Below are 19,907 nucleotides of genomic sequence, written 5' to 3'. Positions count from 1 at the left end.
ATTGAGATCATGCTCCCAATCGTTTTCTGTCCAAATTGGGCCAGCAAAAGTCCGATGGAGCATACACACGATCGTATTTTCTGGTCAAAAGCTATCATCGGTCTTTTGCTGGCGGAATTTCCGATCGTGTGTATGGGACTTTACCACAATCTGCTGCTTAAACCTTTGTAAGGTCCTCCCTCATAATTAAAACCGATAACAAATATGCATTATGTTGCAATTTACCAGTCCTTAGAAATATCGTATTGATTTTGCCAGACGGGCAGTGTCCTTGTCACTTACTATGATCTTAAAAAAAAAAAACACAACACTTTAGAGCAGGGGTAGGCAACCCCTGACTCTGGTGCCGCTAGTGGAACACAAAGCCTCTTTTTCCGGCACTCGACTCCCTCCCCATCAGTAGAGCAGCGCAGGGAAGTGTCAATGAGACACTAATGCATTCCAATTTCAGAGTTCCCCACATCGCACCTGTTGAGGAGGTTGCACTGTGCCCCCACACATTGTAAAAGATGGGAAACATTGTTCAGTTCTCTAACTTTGCTGTAGCTGTGATCGTCAGCTTTTGTGATGAGGAAGAGATTGGGTGCAGTTCTGCTAAGGGGAGAGGTCCCTGTTTCTAAGAGAGGACTGTCATTGGCCACTGCTAAAGCCAATTACAGTCCTGCTATCCCTGCCCACTATCTGGAGGAAGATGACTCGCTTGGTTGCCACTACCAATCGGGTGACAGTTTGTGGAATTACTGTTGAGCTTCTGGAAACTTTGTTGAAATTATTCCTGAACCTTTTTTTTTTCACTTACTACTGAACCCCTGCACTCTGTGTCACTTAAAGCCAGAGCCAGTATTCAATGCAATGAAAATCACACGCAACGTTTCCTGTGGCACAGAGTGCCGCACTTTTTTTCAGCTGCGAGGGCCCAACTTATGATCCTGCACACAGACCCACTGCTTTCAGAAAATTTTCCTGACCTGACCTCATCATTACGCATCCATTCCAGATGCTTGTATGTGACGTTACATTGGTGGGGTAAATGAGAAAGCAGGTTACAGTGGTAGGGCAGATGAGCAGTTGGGTTTAGTGTTAGGATATATGAGAAGGTGATTCAGTAATGAGACAGAAGAGCGTGGGGATACGGCAGTAGAGCCGATGCGCAGGGAGGTACAGTGGTGGGGCAGATGAGAAAATGGGGCACATGAGCAGGGGGGTTACAGGGGTGGGGCAGAAGAGCAAGGGGGTACAGTGGTGGGAGTGATGAGAAGGGGGTTCAGCAGTGAGAAAGAAAATCAGGGGGGTTCAGTGTTGCCAGATGAGCAGGGGTGTTCAGTGTTGCCAGATGAGCAGGGGGGTTCAGTGTTGGGCCAGATGAGCAGGGAGTTCAGTGTTGGGCCAGATGAGCTGGAGGCTTTAGTGTTGGGACAGATGAGCAGGGGGTTACAGTGGTGGGGCAGAAGAGCAGGGGGGTACAGAGTTGAGACAGATGGGCAGGAGGTACATTAGTGGGGCAGATGAGCAGTTGGGTTCAGTGTTAGGACAGATGAGCAGGGGGTTATAGTGGTGGGGAAGATGAGCAGGGGGGTACAATGGGGGGGGGGGGCAGAAGAGCAGGAGGGTACAGTGGTGGGACAGATGAGCAGGGGGTACAGTGGTGGGGCAGACAAGCAGGGGGGTTACAGTGGTGAAACAGATTTGCAGGGGGACAGTGATCTGAGGTGTGAAGGTGCATTAATTTGGAGCAGATCTGAAGAGTGCAGGATGTTAATTTTTCACTACTAAAGTAGTTTACAGCATTTACTTTATAAAAAATCCTTTCTCTTACGTTCACCGACTGACACAGCTCCTTTCTTATACCATCAGATTGTTACGCCACCTTCAGGAGAGGACTAGGCAGAACATGTTAATATGTTATAATAAAACTAGAACTTTCTAGTTCCGCCCAAGGAGCGGTCCTTTATGTAACAACCCCCCAGCCTGCTACCGCAGCCTCAGTTTTTTTTCTGCCTAATGAAGGAGAAGGACCTAGGAACCTTGCGGGCCCATCAGTCCGTGGATTGTTCTGTAGAACAACAGCTGGCTGGGTGACAGGCTGGATACCCTTATCCTTGTAGTCTCCCCAGCCTGGCCAGCGAGCGTGTGCAGACCAGAGCTCCGCACTGGGTCGGCCACGACATGCCCCCAGCTCCAGGGGCGGCCGGTGGGCGTAATGCCCCGGGGCACAAATATGACCGGGCTACTGATGTCTGCGTCACAGTGTGCTGGGCCAGCAGCCACCCTGTACTGATTGGAAAGTGAGTCTGTGATAGAATGTCTCCCAGCTCTTCAGGACTGGTAAGTACAGCTCTCCCTGCCTCGGTGGGGCCGAGCAGCTGGGCATTCCCTGGGAGGTCGAGTCGGGGGTCCCTCACCTCCCCCTCTTCTCTCCCTGTCCCTTTCTTCCCTTCCCCCCTTTGCCTGTGGGGAATGCTGCATGGGCTGCTGAGCGGTGTGTGTGCCATAGACAGGGGCTCTATGGGGGGGGGGAGCAGGAGGACTTGGGAGGAAGTAGAGAACAATTTGGTTGGTATTTTGAGACACGGTTAGTGATGTAGCTAGGGCTGAGTTGTGGATGGCTTTGTAAGTTATTGTTAGAATTTTGAATTTAGTTTGTTGAGTGAGTGGCATCTAAGGAAGGGATTGGCAGAGAGGAGTAGCAGACACTGAACGGTTGGTAAAGTGGACGAGTCTGGCAACAGCATTCAGTCCCCATCTGGGTGTAGCCTTGTTCCATATTAAGAATTGCGATTGCCCCTGAGCTGGGGGAAAGTGGGATTTTCTGAAAAAGGGGGATCAATGGACCCACGCGCAAGGACGTGCTCAGTCAGGAGACTAGCCTATCCCATGTACGCAATAGGTGGGAAGTAAGGAGAGGCAGCAAGGAGGACGGACCCCTGGAAGCTGGGTCAATCCAGTGGAGTGCCTTGAGGTCGTGGGGTGTAAAGGCCTTGTTCAATGGAGACCCACTGCTTTGTGAAAGAGCTATGAAACCAATTTACTAATCTGGTGAGGATCGCTGAAGCTTAGTAATGATAGAGATCAGGTGCCCTACTCCCCCTCTTGATTTGGGAAGGGTCAGCATTGTCCTACAGAGTCTAGGCCTCTGTTGACCCCAAATAAACTTCACAAAGGCGATTTGCAAAGTCCTAAAGAAGGGTCAGGGGCGCACTGATGGGAAAGCTTTGAAAGAAAAAGATAGAGAATTATCCATTATTAGAATATTGATCCTGGACCAAGAGTAAATTGAGTGATCATAGTTCTTAAGATCTTGCAGGGTGTGTTACAAAAGGGGTGTAGTTCACAGCATATTGTTGAGATAGATCAACTTTGTCCTTATATGAACAGGACACTGATTGGTAGACTTGTATGTGACTGAAATGAAAAGGACATGATCATTGGCTCTATAAGGGGGGGGGTCACAGAGTAGAGAGTGAATGACAGTCATCATCTCTCTGTGAGAACCGAGCGATCAGCTGTCTTTGATCGCTCGGTTCTCAGTGTTAGAGCCAATGGGGGACAAATGCCACCTAGGTAAGTAGGATTTTTGGGGGGGGGGACTTTTTATTTTAAATTGGAACTATAGGCAAAACTTTTTTTTCCATTTTGGATAGAGAGAGTTTTATTTATTTTTTGCTATGTCCTATTGGTGAGATTTCCCATCACTTTATGTCCCAAAGCCAAAATAGGAAGTGAAAGAAAATCCCAGCAAAGCGAGGGAATCTTGGGGTGTCATCAGGTTCACCAGAACAGAACTAGTGTCTCCATTGGAAGATTACTATCTATTCCTGTTCTGGTGTCAACTTAAAACTTGGGATTTTCTTTGACTTTCAATTTTGATTATAACAGTAAGCAGAACTACTAGTTGGGACAAATCTTCCTAAGGATGGTGGGGGGGGGGGGCTACGGAGAGCAATCAAAACCTGAAAAGTATTTTAATCCCACTCCAAAACAAAAAAAATGCCTTTAATAATACTTTAATTGTGTATTTTTATTTCTTGGTTTCTCACAATACTTTTCACAATGAGGAGCAGAAACATTTTAATGTGTGTGAAAGGGAAAGGTAGAAAACGAAAGTTGAGATTTGTGAAAGGGGCGTGGCCACTGGTCGTGTGTGGCGCTTTCAACTTCCGGGTAAAGTTTGTTTTGCCAAGCGGCCGCATCTGAACAGGACGCTGATTGGCGGAGCGGGGTGTGAGGGGAATGCAGTGTGTAGTGTCACAGTTTGATGCCTATCACAGGATGGTGCGGAAGTGACGTTGTTGCGTACTGCGCATGCGCGATGCGCTCCAAACGCTCGCGCCGTGCCTTCCAACATAGTTTCGGCAATACAGTTCAGCGAAACCATCACATAATGTTACGGAAGTGATGTTACACACAACACAAACACGGGCCACGTTGTTGCGTACTGCGCATGCGCGATGCGTTCCAAACACTTGCGCCGTGCGTTCCAACATAGTTTCGGCAATACAGTTCAGCGAAACCATCACATAATGTTACGGAAGTGAAGTTACACACAACACAAACACTGGGCCGTTCGTTACAACACTAATACTTCCCTTGTTACCTAGTAGGTTTTGCATTGCTGGGACTTGTAGTGCCTATCCTGAGCTACATGCTTCAATGTTCAGTGTCCTCATCCCTATCCCCATGCTTCAATGTTCAGTGTCCATCCTTATCCCCGTGCTTCAATGTTCAGTGTCCTCATCCTTATCCCCCAGCTTCAATGTTCAGTGTCCATCCTTATCCCCGTGCTTCAATGTTCAGTGTCCTCATCCCTATCCGCGAGCTTCAATGTTCAGTGTCCTCATCCTTATCCCTGTGCTTCAATGTTCAGTGTCCTCATCCCTATCCCCATGCTTCAATGTTCAGTGTCCTCATCCCTATCCGCGAGCTTCAATGTTCAGTGTCCTCATCCCTATCCGCGAGCTTCAATGTTCAGTGTCCTCATCCCTATCCCCCTGCTTCAATGTTCAGTGTCCTCATCCTTATCCCCCTGCTTCGATGAGGACACTGAACATCGAAGCATGGGGATAAGGATGAGGACACTGAACATTGAAGCTTGCGGATAGGGATGAGGACACTGAACATTGAAGCACAGGGATAAGGATGGACACTGAACATTGAAGCTCGGGGATAGGGATGAGGACACTGAACATTGAAGCACAGGGATAAGGATGAGGACACTGAACATTGAAGCTCGCGGATAGGGATGAGGACACTGAACATTGAAGCATGGGGATAGGGATGAGGACACTGAACATTGAAGCACAGGGATAAGGATGAGGACACTGAACATTGAAGCTCGCGGATAGGGATGAGGACACTGAACATTGAAGCACGGGGATAAGGATGGACACTGAACATTGAAGCTGGGGGATAAGGATGAGGACACTGAACATTGAAGCACGGGGATAAGGATGGACACTGAACATTGAAGCATGGGGATAGGGATGAGGACACTGAACATTGAAGCATGTAGCTCAGGATAGGCACTACAAGTCCCAGCAATGCAAAACCTACTAGGTAACAAGGGAAGTATTAGTGTTGTAACGAACGGCCCAGTGTTTGTGTTGTGTGTAACTTCACTTCCGTAACATTATGTGATGGTTTCGCTGAACTGTATTGCCGAAACTATGTTGGAACGCACGGCGCAAGTGTTTGGAACGCATCGCGCATGCGCAGTACGCAACAACGTGGCCCGTGTTTGTGTTGTGTGTAACATCACTTCCGTAACATTATGTGATGGTTTCGCTGAACTGTATTGCCGAAACTATGTTGGAAGGCACGGCGCGAGCGTTTGGAGCGCATCGCGCATGCGCAGTACGCAACAACGTCACTTCCGCACCATCCTGTGATAGGCATCAAACTGTGACACTACACAGTGTACCGCTTCCAACTTCCGGGTAAGGTTTGTTTTGCACATCGGCCGCATGTGAACAGGACGCTGATTGGCGGAGCGGGGTGTGAGGGGCGTGCAGTGTGCGGCTTCCAACTTCCGGGTGAGGTTTGTTTTGGTGCTTGAGGATTGTGCCGTGCAGGCGGTTCTGGTGCTGTGAGTCCATTTGCTGTCTATCTGGCTTTGTTTTAGTACAGTTTAGGAGATACATTACTAGTTGTAATTGTATTCCTCAATGTGTCACTGTTTTATTGGAATCTCTCAAGCCGAGGGGTCGCCCTGAAGTATTTAGCCAGTGGTGTTATGTTCAAAGTGTGTGTAAGCAGGGACCATGATCTACATGTAAACGACTTTCAAGGATTTCCACTCTTTGAGTTTTCTAAGAAGTTGTAGAAAGTTTAAAGCTGTAGGAAACTCCACATTTTTATTTTTTACCTTGCCTAGGTAAAATTAATATCTCCTAACTATTTAGGAGATATTCTAGCGAGCAGCAGCCAGTTACGCATACGCTCTGAAGGAATGGCATACTCATGTCGTTCATTCAGAGCTGTGTTCTGCGGGCTAGACTCCCGCTTGCGTGCATCACAGTGATTGATCACAGGTCATTCAAGCGGCTGGGAACCTGGAAGGAAGCCTGGGTGAAGATAAAAGTCTTTGCAGCGGTGATAGCGTGCTGCTTGAGGGCTGTTTCTCAAGACAAGTGTTTCATAATGTGCTAGTATGTGGTGCATACTAGCAAATTATGGTATTGCTTTGCAGGGAGAAACTTTTTTTTTTCAAATACTTACTACCACTTTAAAGTATACGTTTACTTTTCTTTAAAAAAGAATAATTGCACTTTTTTTTTGAAGGTAAAAATAAAACGTACATGCAGGCTCCTTTGCAGGAGCCTATAAAGCATTGCACCAGTGTTCTGCAGATCTGTCAGTGTATTGGCCTCCTTATGCCTCTTACGAGGAAGCCAATTCTTTCTGACAGGAAGACTTAATGAACTGCCAAAGCACTGTGGTAGTTCATTGAAAACTACAACTTGATGGACCTTGTATTTTTCCATTCACAGGGCACTGTGAATGAGTGATGCAGCTGGGTGTCTTTTTAAAATTGTGACAGCTAGCCGTGATCTTTTCCCTCCCTGCTAGCTATCACAATTTTAAAAAGACACCTGGCTGCATCACTCATTGATAGTGCTCTGTGAATGGAAAACTACAAGGTCCATCAAGTTGTCAGATTGGGGAGCGGTCAATTTGTAACATGTTACACCCTGAATATGCATGTAACACTTTACGAAAGGCAAACTTATGCTTTAACTAAAGGCTTTTTTTACTTTGTATTGCCTCTAGTGGGGTTATAACATCTGTCAGGTTTTTATCGCTTTATGTGCCTCCATTGGGGAGATTCACCCTATTTACCATTATCTTTGAAAGTAAAAGAAAATTCCAAATGTTGGGTGATCACCAGAACAGTAATGGAGGGGAAATCTTCCACTGTAGATCCAGTGAAAACCAGGGATTTCCTCATTTTTGAAGAATTTTCTCTCACTTCCTGTTTTAATGGACAGGAAGTGAAGGTAAATCTCCACAACCACTATACAAAATGTTAAAAGAAACAAGTTTTACTTTTTAGTTCTACTTTAAAGCTGAACCCTGTGAATTTGCGACTTTGTAAATGTACTGGCATACTATGAGTTAAAGTAGTTGTTAACCCACTTAGAAATTTACATTATCTGTTCTGTCTCTAATGCAGTGCCCCCATGTCTATGTGTTTCATTTAAAAAAAATACCTCCTTCACTGTATCTCGCGGTGGCTCCCCACACTCATGTAACCAGCTGTGTTTCCTCTTTGCCCATCTCTCTTGCAGAAGCAGCAAGCGGGGCCGAGATTTCCCCGCTGACATCAGTGGGACGCGAGGAGGAGAGGAGACACGGCCGGTCAAGTGGTCGCTGGGAGCTGCCGTGAGATACGGCAAAGGAGGTTTTTTTTTTTAAATGAAATACAAGAGACACTGGGCACTGTATAAAGAGACAAAACGGATAGTATAGAAGTCTATATGTTATTCCTGCAGCAGGAGGGGAATGAGGCTGTACTGTCACTAGGTGACAAGCAAAAGAGGGGAGGGGGTGGAGGACAGAAGAGCAGGCTGCGGATGACGGAGGCACACAAACAGACCACAGTATCAGGGGCTCAGCAGCCATGACTATCGTGGTCTGTTTGCAGAGGGGAGGGTGTAACCAGGCAAGATCAGCCAGGTATTTTAGGGTATACAGGGTGCCAAATTACACAGCACAAGCACTGTGCTGTATAACATGCTTTAAAGGAACATAATCTGCGTTCGTTTTTGTGTTTTGTTTTTTTGCGGGGGGTTAACAAACACTTTAATTCCAATGTGGTGCATACCACCTTATGGACTTATCCCTTACGTTTAGTGCAGTTATCACTATACTCCCGGGGCTCTGACTGGAGTGGAGAGATGCTGTGTTCTCACACATAGCAGCTCTGCTTGCCCTCCCCTCTGCTGCATCTGGTGTGAAGTGGCCTTTTAGTCCTAATTTGGGGATATGTGCTCTTGAGATTCAGGCATTTAGTAGAAAAAAAGGTTGACAAAGATTTGATAAAAAATGTAGTTGTGCAGGGCCAGAATCAAGTTTGATTTACTTCACCCTCCCAGCAGCACATGGTCACCTTTTTTTATTTATTTTATCAATCCATCACCCAGTGTAAGCTATATTATCCAGGGAAGCTTCTCCTGCTTGCAGCAGCTGAGTGGTGCTGTGAGGGCGTGAAGGGGAGGTCAGTATGTTGTGCTGGGTAAAGAGATATTGGTGAACCCGTTACTGCTTTGCCTTACGTGGGCAAAGCAAGTTTTATATTCAAAGTCTTGTTGTTGTAAAATGGAATTACCTTAATTGATAAATGTTTATAGTTTTTATTTTTGTTTTAACCATCAGGGATGGCTCTTGCAAATAGCAACCCTGTTAAGGATTTACAAGATGAAGTCACCTGTGCTATATGCCTGGATCATTTCAAAGACCCAGTTTCAATAGAATGTGGTCACTGCTTTTGCAGAGCCTGCATTGTCCAAACATGGAGAGGTATTCGGACCAATTTTCCTTGTCCCCAGTGTCGAAAGACATCCAAGTGGAAATTTTTGAGACCCAACCGTCTTCTGGAGAATGTAGTTGACATTTCTAACCGTCTGCTTTTTACTAAAGAGAAAGAGGAATGTATAAAGCATTGTAAAAAACACGATGAGCCACTAAAGTTTTATTGCCAAGTTGATGCAGAAGAAATTTGCGTAATATGCAGGGAGTCTGTGGACCACAGGAGCCACGCTGTATTGCCAGTGGAGGAAACAACCACAGAATTTAAGGTGAAATGCATTCTAATCAAAAAGAAATGCTTTAGGGGTGTAGAATTTTTCCAGATTTCCGTTACAAAACATTCCCGAATGTGCCTATGTTGTAATTAAATTTTTTAATGCTATACATGTTAACACACCACAGCAGATCATCAAATTGTAAATTGATACTCTTGACCCTTTAGGGCTTGGTGATTACGTGTGGTAAGTTTAGAAATGCGCATTATGTTAAAGTTGATGTAAACCCTCACATATACCCAGTGAAGTGAACAGCCTCAGATGATACACAGATATTAAACAAATCTCCCTACATAAATTAAACATGTATATCTTCTGTCTTCAGCTTTATATATCCTTTAAAAAGTGCACATGGTGTTACAGATTTTCTCTTCCTGTTCAGCACTGAGAGTGGATTATTGGCATACAGCTGATTGGAGGAAAGGCACACACATTGGCAAAGGAAGGAAGTAATGTGCAGAGCTCTGTGTGAGAGGGCAAGCTGTCTGCTAATCTATTTATCGCAACCTCCCTTGATACAAAACTTCAGGCACCTTTTACTTCCCAACTTGGAGAACTTGTCAGAAGTTAGGCTGATAACAGAGCTAAGATAGAAGAAACACATGGGGCTGTTTTGGAGAGAGATAAGAAAAAAACTGCAGATATGTGCCCAGCCCAAATTTCATGAATCAGGTTTACATCCACTTTAAGGTAATCAGTTCTTTATGAATAGGCTGACAACACACTGCAGTGGATCAAAAATGCACATAACCCTTTTCAGCAGCACAATGCATCAGAAAACATGGTATATACACTGCCACTGCTGTGTCAAGCATTGCCCTTTACTGTACAGTGCTTTTGTGTGCCATTCATAATGGTACTGGAATGCACCGTACATAGAGCAGGTGCTTAGCGGCAATGTGCTGTTGACACATACAATTGTGAATAAGCCATGTATAAGGAATTACTTTTTTTTTTTTTTTTTTTTCTTCATCATCAAAAAAAGTGTCAATGACTGCAAAGGGAAAGCTCATCTTCGTCCGTGCTGCCCATAGGACAAAAAACCGTTGGAAAACAGCGCTGTCCAAAAAGTACTCAAATAAAAAAAATCTAAAAATCCAGTGCTAGTGAAACAAAACATTAAATAATAATAATAATAATAATAATAATAAATTCTTGCCACGACCAAATGTGAGATACACACAATATACAATAATCCAAAAGAAAAAGCTGCGCTAGAACTTATAAAGTGCCAGAATCATTATATGACCTAATATATCTTGTTTACAAAAAATTAATAAAACTGCAGATAGTGCAAAAATTAATGTGAAGTTAGTTTAGAAAAACATGAACAGTCCAAAAAGAGGACAAAGGGGCAAGGTGATGAATTTCAGTCCATTACAGTGACTCCATAAAACACCCTTCAGGTATATAGCAGGTGCACCCAGAGAAAGAGGTTCATCCACCACCAGATTCAGTGAGGCTTACCAGCTGCCAAGATCTCTTTTTTAGGGAGATCATACGAGCTTGCAAACAGATCAATCACTCCTGGTCCCTTTAATAGGCTCTGCTGGTGTCTCCAACTCCTGTACCCCCTTCTCAGAGCGTCTCCCGTTCCACCATAATCATTTAGTAAGATAAAACAGAAAGGCTCCCATAGCGTAACTCCATATAAAATTTTAATTCAAACACCATAAAATAAAAGTAACAAACTCACGAATTTCCAGCTGAATATAAGCGTGTATATAATCACGAGTCGGCCGGCTCTCTCTTGTTTACACTGCCTGCCCTTCCTGGTCAACGGGGAATTGCGGTGACATCAGCACGCCGCTCACCCTGGGTGACGTCACGGCAATTCCCTGTTGACCAGGAAGGGCGGGCAGTGTAACTTTTATTTTATTGTGTTTGAATTCAAATTTTATATGGAGTTACGCTATGGGAGCCTTTCTGTTTTATCTTAACTCTGAGCTTGGTAGTTATTTTTTAGCCGACTCCTAGCTTTAAGGTAAAGGTCAATTGGGCTGGTCGGGAGCCGCTTGATCACTTTTACAGGGCTCCAAGGGTGCTTGATTTTCTGCATTGGAGGGCAGGGGAGACACTGTTGTCTTCATAAAGAGCTGAGATAAATGGGAAAACGAAGTAGGGAAACAAATTGTAATAATAAATATGCACATTTTTTAAAGCACTCTTCTTGCCCCTATACACACTCCATTGTAAAACGTTCAGTGTAAGATGTGCACATGTATGCAAGCATAAAACATGCCACATGTGAGGTATCATTGTGAATCTGAATGAACTGAATCTGCCTGCCACTTTCTACCCCGTTTCCCTGAAAATAAGACCTTGCGTGATTGTTGGTGACGGCTGCAATATAAGCCCTACCCCAAATAAGCCCCAGTTAAAGTCCTTGTAGGTCTTATTTTCAGGGTAGGGCTTATTTTTGGGGAAACAGGGTAGGGCTTATTTGTGGGGTGTGGCTTATATTGCAGCCATCACCGACAATCACGCTAGGTCTTCTTTTCGGGGAAACAGGGTATATGCCCTCTCTAAACCGACCACGATAACAAGGGCTACTCGGGTCTGACCGCTGTGGTCAAAGTTCGACCCTCAGTCACACGCTGCCCTGCTCTCCTCTCCTCTCTCCCCCCTCACACCCCTCCTTCCTGCCCATCAGCGCCCTCTCTATCTCCGCTATTATTGAACATCCAAAACCTAAAATTGTCACTGCCAGCCTCTCTATTAGACGCTGGCATACAACACTGTATAAATCCTTTCTAAAAACAAGCAGTGTAAATAGCTATTTAGAGCTGTCTTCAGGCCGGTCATGTGACACGTGGCTGCTTTACAGCTCCGAGACAGCTTTTGCGGGAGGAGCTGAGTGGCCACGTGATCTCCCCAGCTGACATCAGAGAGAGATCACTGTTCTTCTTGCAGTAGCCATGTCTCTGGGCTCAATAGCGGCTTTGAGAATTGAAGACAGCTCTAAATGGCTATTTACACTGCTTGTTTTTAGAAAGGATTTACAGTGTTGTATACCAGTCTCTAATAGAGAGGCTGTCAGTTTTTTTTTTTTTTAAAGGGCTAAAACACGTTAAGGCTTTTGTCTAACCTAAAAACACAAAATTGAATATATTGCAAATTACTAGGACTTGCATATGTGGCAGCAGTGTTTGTTTTTTTTTTTTTTTTTACCAACTAGTAATCCTGAGCATAATAAATGCTGCAATATTCAAGTTGAAAGAAGAAAGGTGACCTAGGAAGCTAAATTTAAAGACAAGGAAGTGAGTGTGTCGCCAGCCTGACTGTGCAGTTCATCAGATTTGTGTGAATTGCAACACATTAGTTGCCCTTTTCAGGACAGCAGAATCCTGGGTCATTCTGTTATGCAAATTTTCAACCAGTTCCTTCATCCTCCTCTGTATTAGACCTTCTTTATATTGGGTGGTTATAGAGGAAACCAGTGATCAGAGTCTGAAAGTTACTTGAGCTATTAATTAAACACAACTATGCAAAAAAAAAATCAGGGTGCACTAATGTGACTTTATTCTGACCTCTCTATTATCCATTGCAGCTATAATGCAGAACACATCTGACTGTAGTGCCTGAGTCTCAAATTCACGTTTTTCCACAGCTAACTGCAGTGGATCGCTCCATACACAGTCAAATATTTAAACCTTTGTTTTGATTAGCGTAGCTGCACTGTTTTTCAGCAAAAAAAACGAAATTTTGCTTGAACTTTAGTCAAAGTGGTTGCAAAGGCTAACGTTTTTTTTACCTTCATGCATATGCATGAAAGTAGAAAAACCTTCTGCGCATATCTCCACTCCCTGGGTCTCTCTCTTCATTAACTGAGACACAGCAGCGGGAGTCATTGGGAGAGGGGCTTAGCTACACCTCTGTGTCCTATGGACGCATAAAGTGGGTCTCGGGAGCAAGCATGCACCTGTGCCCCCAACGCAAGTGATTTGCTATTAGGGAACTGGTTATGCGGAGGAGCCAGGAGCGTCAGTGGGGGGGACTGAGAAGAAGAGGATCAGGGCTGTCCTGTGCAAAGCCATTGCACAGAGCAGGTAAGTATAACATTTTGTTATTAAAAATGTTGCTGCTGCGTCCTTCACAGCCATATTGAAGTTGTAGCATATTTTTGCAATAGACCTATTTATTTGTCTAGTCTACGTTATGGAAATTCCATCAAGGGATTGTTGTACCATCTTTTACCTTTATATAATGTCTGTGGTAGTTGGGAAAAGCTTGGATTACTAGTGGAAATATCTTGCTGCTTATATCCCCAAAAGATAAAAAAAAAACTGCTACGCAATTGAGCATTCTAGCAGCCTGCAAACTGAAATGTCAGTTTAGGTGGATTTTTTTTCTCTATATCAACAGGAATGTAGAATCTTTTCTGTCTTTTTATTATTAATATTGATCTTTTTAATCTATTTTCCAACACAGATTGACATTCAAGAACGTCTGAAAGCATTAAGGAGTAAAGCTGCAGATATAAAAAAAATAAAAGATGAAGAAGAGGAAACCGCTTGTAAACTTCAGGTGAGTAATCTATAATAATCTTAGAGTAATAGTACTTGGCTCCAAAAAAATAATAATAAAAAAACTAATGTTGTTTTTGTCCAGATTTGTATAGGCTGGCCTCAATTTCACTTTTGTATTAGTTTCTTCAAGTCTGCTGTTGAAGGGTTAGTTTATCTTATTTAATTATATCGTCATAGAGTATAATTGTGATGTAGAATAATATTACAGGGAAAATATGAGCTGGGAGCATTCTTTTATTAATATGTGGTTAAAAGAATTTTTATTATTTTAAATAGTGTGAATCAGATGTGGTCAATATCGACTTAAAAATCAGTTGTAAAATTTTTTTTATTTTGTCTGTATGGTTTATTGGTGTCTCAAACTGGCGGCCCTCCAGCTGTTGCGAAACTACCATCCCATCCTGCCTCTGCCTGTGGTAGTCATGCTTGTAACTGTCAGCCTTGCAATGTCTCATGGGACTTGTAGTTTCACAACAGCTGGAGGGCTGCCAGTTTGAGGCCCCTGGATAGACACTCATTTAGGAAAACTATGGAAGTGTTACAGAGTTTAAATTAGTAGCTTTTATTCTTCCTTCTAGGATGAAATTGTGCAGAAACGTAAACGTCAGAATTTGAAGCATTACGACAGCTTTTGGTTGATCAAGAAAAGCACATTACCCATCGCTTGGAAAACATGCAGAAAACTGTTATGCAGAAACATAAAGACAGAATTTCCCAGCTAAATGCACAGCTGTCATCCACTCAGAAAACAATTAATGACCTTGAAAAAAATGCTGGTGCTTTTTGCCAGGTGAGAAATGTTGGGTATTCTGATATGTTTTAATCAATTGTTTTCTGATCATACGACTGAGCACCATATGAAGGAAGACCAGAGCACCATTTTGTATTAAAAAAAAAAACCCTGGTTTTCAATGAATGTGTAAGGGAGGCGCTTGTTTCAGATTTAGCTAAATTGCTATTCTTGGAACAATGATAGGAGCAAATTCCAAATCTGCTGTACATCAGCTAAAGTATGAGATGTTATAGTCCAGCCACAACGTATAAAACTTAGTGTCTGTAAACCCTCCCCCACAATTTTGTCCCATGTAAATCAGCATAAAAAACCCCTAATGAACACTGCTTGTAGATATCTCCTTACTTGTTCAGTATTGTTGTAATCCTTTTTGTTCTTTAGAATGATGTCATTGAGCATGCCCAAATCTCCCCTGATTTACGGCACACTCTCTATGTGCTTGTCTATCCGTTATAAGGACTTCCTACGGCACACCACTGATATCCCAGGAGACTGCAGAATCATTCAGAGCTTCCTTCTACACACCATGTGATGACACATGCAGTGTAAAGCAGGGCATGGGACAGCATTACTGCAGTCTTATCAGCTGAAGCTGATAGGACTCACAAAGGCAAACACTAGATAATCAGCACAAGTAAATACTATGAAATAAAACAAGTCGGCTATGAACAGGGAAGCCGGGTTGCCATAGAAACGTTGGATTGAGGAGGAGGCTTGGTTAACAGTACAGGAAGTGCTCAATGTAAGGGTGGAAATACACTCCACTGTGGACTCAGAAAACAATACTTAAGATGGTGCTGCCTTATGGATTAGTATCTGCCTGTATTTCTCAGCATTGAGGACTCTTCTGTTCATTGGTTTCCATTTTGTTAACTGATAAAAATAATCTTAACACTTCAATTTCTGGAAGCATCCTTAATTGAAAGTATTTTTTCACACCTGCCTAAAACTGTGCTGGGATTTTGAATACAGATGCTCCATGAACTCTGCAACATATTTTAACAACTTGACCTCTGGACGATTTATATATATATATATATATATATATATATATATATATATATATATATATATATATATATATATATATATATATATATAATATATATTTTTTTTTTTTGCCACAAATGCTTGCTTTTTGTGGTATTTGATCACCACTGTGTTTTCAATTTTTTTCACTATAAACAAATAAAAACCAACAATTTTTGAAAAAAAATATGTATATTTTTACTTTTCTACTTTTAAAACATATCCAATAAAAAAAAGAAAAAAAAATCAAATTTCTTCATAAATTTAGGCCAATATTTATTTTGCTACATATTTTTTGGTAAAATAAAAAATGAATCCCAATAAGTGTATATTATTGGTTTACGTGAACGTCTACAAATTATGGGATATATTTATAGAATTTTTATTTATTTTTATATTAATTATGGCAGCAATCAGCGACTTATAGTGGCTGACAATCGGACACTAACTGACATTTTTGACACGTTTTTGCGGTTCTATGATGCATTATTTTTAGTTTTTCTATATACATTTTGTTTTTTAAATTTGTTTTTTTTTTTTGGTTTTTCTCGACCTTTTTGCAGGCTTGGGTTGCAGAAGGGATGGAGCTGCATTCACTGTTGGCTGCAAAAACCTTGCTTAACTGCAGATTCTAATGTCTTGCCTGGTTTTGTGGTCTAGTATGTTTAAAAGTATAAAACCTATTGATTCCATTTGGATAGAGTAGTATGCATTTCCTTGATTTTTTTAGACTAACTGGTTTCTTCTCTTAATGTCTTCTAGGAATTGAAAGCTTCTTCAGCCAGGTAAACTTATCTTTAAATTAGCTTTAACTTATAGTTGCTTTAAGCAGCCCTGCACTCTGTGCATAGCGCACCCTCAAACTCCGCACATAATGCCCCTTTAGGATCCTCCCACTGGTAGTGCAATTTGACCACACCCACCGTTCGATGTGGTTTGGGGGGGGGGGGGTATGATTGAGTTCCTGCACCTATTCTAAGAAAAAATGCCTGGGATAAATTTATGTAGTCTTACAAATACAACCGGACCTTTGAGGGAAACCATAAGCCTGATGCGGCCCTCTATGAAATTTTGTTTGACACCCCTGCCCTAGACAATCCTTTCTTCCAAAGATGGTTTCAAAATTCCATCTCGGTGAGGATATCGTTCTACCATCTTTGTGCCCTTCTAAGTACCCAAAGGATGCCTGGATTTAGTCAGAGACATTCTAGAGTGTACCTAAAAGCTACTGCTTCCATCAGACAGATTCCTTATTTGTCCTTGTACTGGGGTACTTGCAAAGGGCGCCCCATTTCAAAATCCACAATTGCTCAGTGGATAAGGGATTTGATTGCTAGAGCCTATGCTCTAAAACGAAAACCTCTGCCTGACACACACACCCACGCACACACCCCCTTTCCAGATCTGTTAAGGTATCCTGGGCCTTTAGGCACCAAGCCTCTGTCAACCATTTCTGTAAGGCTGTCACCTGGTCTTCTGGTGTAGCACTACTAATGGAGAAAATAAAAGTACAGTTGTTAGGTGCAGACAGAATAGGCTTCTCTGAGGTAGGTGTGTGTGTGTGTATGTGTCTCGGGAGAAGTCCTGGAGGTGACAAGGGAACTAGAGAGCTGGAAGTCTTGGGAGGAATGAAGAGAATGATTAGGTTAGTGATGTAGTGGTGTAGGGTTATAGGGAGGCACCCGGGGGGGTGGAAGGTACAGGCCTGTAACCCATGATGTATGACTAAGATGCCTGCGTCCTGTACTGTACTCAAAGGTATGGAATTTACAGTCAAAGTCAAAATTCTTCTGTTCCCGCTTGCGTGATTGGCTCACGGATTTTCTCAGATATCTGAAGGACACAAGTAAAATTTTAGTTATTCTCTACACTAGGAATGTTATTTTTGGTGTGATTACGATCTAAAGGTTAACTATGCTTAAAAAAACTTTACTCAGAACACTGAATGTGCACCAGGTGGTTATAATGAACACTGAATCTCACATTAAGAGCCATTTCATACTGCTAGCGCAGCCATGTTAGCGGTAAAGCGTCACAAGTTTTGACGCTTGACCGCTGTTATATTGGCGCTTTTTAGCTGCTAGCGGGGAGTTTCAAACCCCTCTAGCGGTCGAGGAAAGGGGAAAACCCGCCTGCAAAGGCTGCTACCAAAGCAGGTTCTTCAGCAGCACCGTCCATTGATTTCAATGGCAGGGGAGGTTTAGGAGTCGTGTATACACTGCTCCCGCACCACCTTAAAGACATTGCTTGCAGGACTTTTTTTTTTTTTTTTTTTTTCGGTCCTGCAAGCGCACCACCCCAGTGTGAAAGCACTCTGGCTTTCATGCTGAAAGGCTTGAGAGGCACTGTACAGGTGCTATTCATAGTGCTAAAATGTCTGAAAAGCATTCAGTGTGAAAGGGGTCTTAGAATTAGTCTTTTTAGGACAAATTGGAACAAACCACTTTTTCTTCAGAACAGAAAAAGATGGGGGAAAAGTTTGTTAAAATCCCTGCAAGGATTAAGCACAGTACTTTCACAGTACTTTCAATAGTAATACATTTGAATATTTTTTTAAATTAGACATGATTGAAGTTGAAACATTTTAACAGTTGAGTTGCAATATTTATCAATCTAGTATGTTTTAGACACTTTTAAAAGGACTTCCATTTTTTCACTTCGGAACGGATTTTAAAACTAACCTCAAAGTGGATGTAAACCCGATGTCATAACGTAGAGAATAAGATTTCCTATCATTTGAGCCCAGTCTTGCCACACAGATTTAATCCAGCACTGAGCAATCGTCTTTTATTGTTCTGTTAGAGAAATATTGACAAAGTCTTGAAAACTTTGTCAAAACCTCCCCCTTGCTGTGAATGACAGGTTATTTACATATCTCGTGCACTAGCCTGGGACAAGCACATCCTGTGTAAAAAGTTCACAATTCACATCCCCTTCCCCTCCCCTCCTCTTCCTCTCCCCTCCTCTTCCTCTCCCCTCCAGCTTTCCCGGGATTGGCTGCCTTTACTGTGTTTTGACTGGATGTTTCTCATCATGGGATGTGATCCTCCTGTATGCTGCAGTGAACAGGGAGAAGAATATATACAGACTAGTGATTTAGGGGAGATGTATGTAGTCAGAGCTGGGCAGAGTAGAACATCCAGTGATCTGATGATTGTTATAGTGCAGTGTGTGTCTGAGGTCACCTGATCAGTTGCAACATTCCTTTCCATCACCAAGATTTTTTATGTGGGGGAGGGGTGGACTTCTCACTTTTTATAATTACACCCAGTAAGGCTGAATGAGCTTAGGGCCAGTACACACCAGTGTGCTGTACGAGATCACATGTAATTTCCACCGCACTGCAGTACAAATCACATGCGATGTCCGTGCAATGCGATTTCAGCCATACAGATAGTATGGATGATATTGCACCACATTCTGACCAAACTCGCACAGGACCCTTTTTTTTGGTCTGCACCAGAATCACATTGGGTGTTCACACCTATGCGATCCGATTCATGTCCCAACTGTCAGTTCGCAGTGGGATATGCGAGCTGAAATGGGGGTGTCGTTAACATTGTATGACACTCCCCAGCAGTTTGCATATGGCAGTGTGAACTGCCGTGCGAGTCGGATGCGATGTGGGAAGCCGCAGTGGATTTGCAGGGTTCCCGCATCGCACCAGTGTGAACTTAGCCTCAAAGCATATAGCCTACAAATGTCACTTGACTGCTCCCACCAAGGCTGCAATTCGGGAACCCTGCGAATGAACTGCGGATTCTCACATCGCATCCGACTCGCATGGCAGTTCACACTACCATATGCAAACTGCTGGGGAGTGTCATACAATGTTAACGGCACCCCCATTTCAGCATATCGCACTGCGAACTGACAGTTAGGACATGAATCAGATCACATAGGTGTGAACACCCATGAGATTCTGGTGCGGTACAAGAAAAGGGTCCTGTGCAAGTTTGGTCGGAATGTGGTACGATTTTTAAATTATTTTTTTACAATTAATTTTTGTACTATTCTAACAATGATGGGAGGGTGGGGTTTTATATTTTTTAAATATATTTTCACAGTGCTTTTGGGAAAGGGGTTGGTTGGTGTTGGTGGTTGGTGGCAGTGGACGGTGTCAGTGGGGCAGTGGACGGTGTCAGTGGGGCAGTGGACGGTGTCAGTGGGGCAGTGGACGGTGTCAGTGGGGCAGTGGACGGGGTCGGTGGTGCAGTGGTCGGTGGTGCAGTGGTCGGTGGTGCAGTGGTCGGTGGC

General features: G+C 43.1%; 1 protein-coding gene across 1 annotated transcript in view; it reads left to right on the top strand.

Annotated features, from left to right (window-relative positions):
* The first annotated feature begins 6,021 nt into the window (after positions 1–6,021).
* Positions 6,022–19,907, top strand: part of LOC143983720 (E3 ubiquitin-protein ligase TRIM39-like) — a 29,699-nt gene continuing 15,813 nt past the window's right edge. The window contains 7 exon segments of the mRNA XM_077483744.1: positions 6,022–6,082; positions 7,785–7,897; positions 8,872–9,293; positions 13,731–13,826; positions 14,407–14,425; positions 14,428–14,618; positions 16,413–16,435. Of these exon segments, the coding sequence (XP_077339870.1) occupies positions 8,874–9,293; positions 13,731–13,826; positions 14,407–14,425; positions 14,428–14,618; positions 16,413–16,435 (749 nt within the window). The 5' untranslated portion in view covers positions 6,022–6,082; positions 7,785–7,897; positions 8,872–8,873.

This window comes from Lithobates pipiens, unplaced genomic scaffold (assembly GCF_037356315.1).
Source record: "Lithobates pipiens isolate NorthernLeopardFrog02 unplaced genomic scaffold, aLitPip1_a1.2 Scaffold_16, whole genome shotgun sequence".
NCBI lineage: Eukaryota > Metazoa > Chordata > Amphibia > Anura > Ranidae > Lithobates > Lithobates pipiens.
Note: the sequence above shows the minus strand (reverse complement) of the source record. Positions and strands in the feature narration are given on the sequence as shown.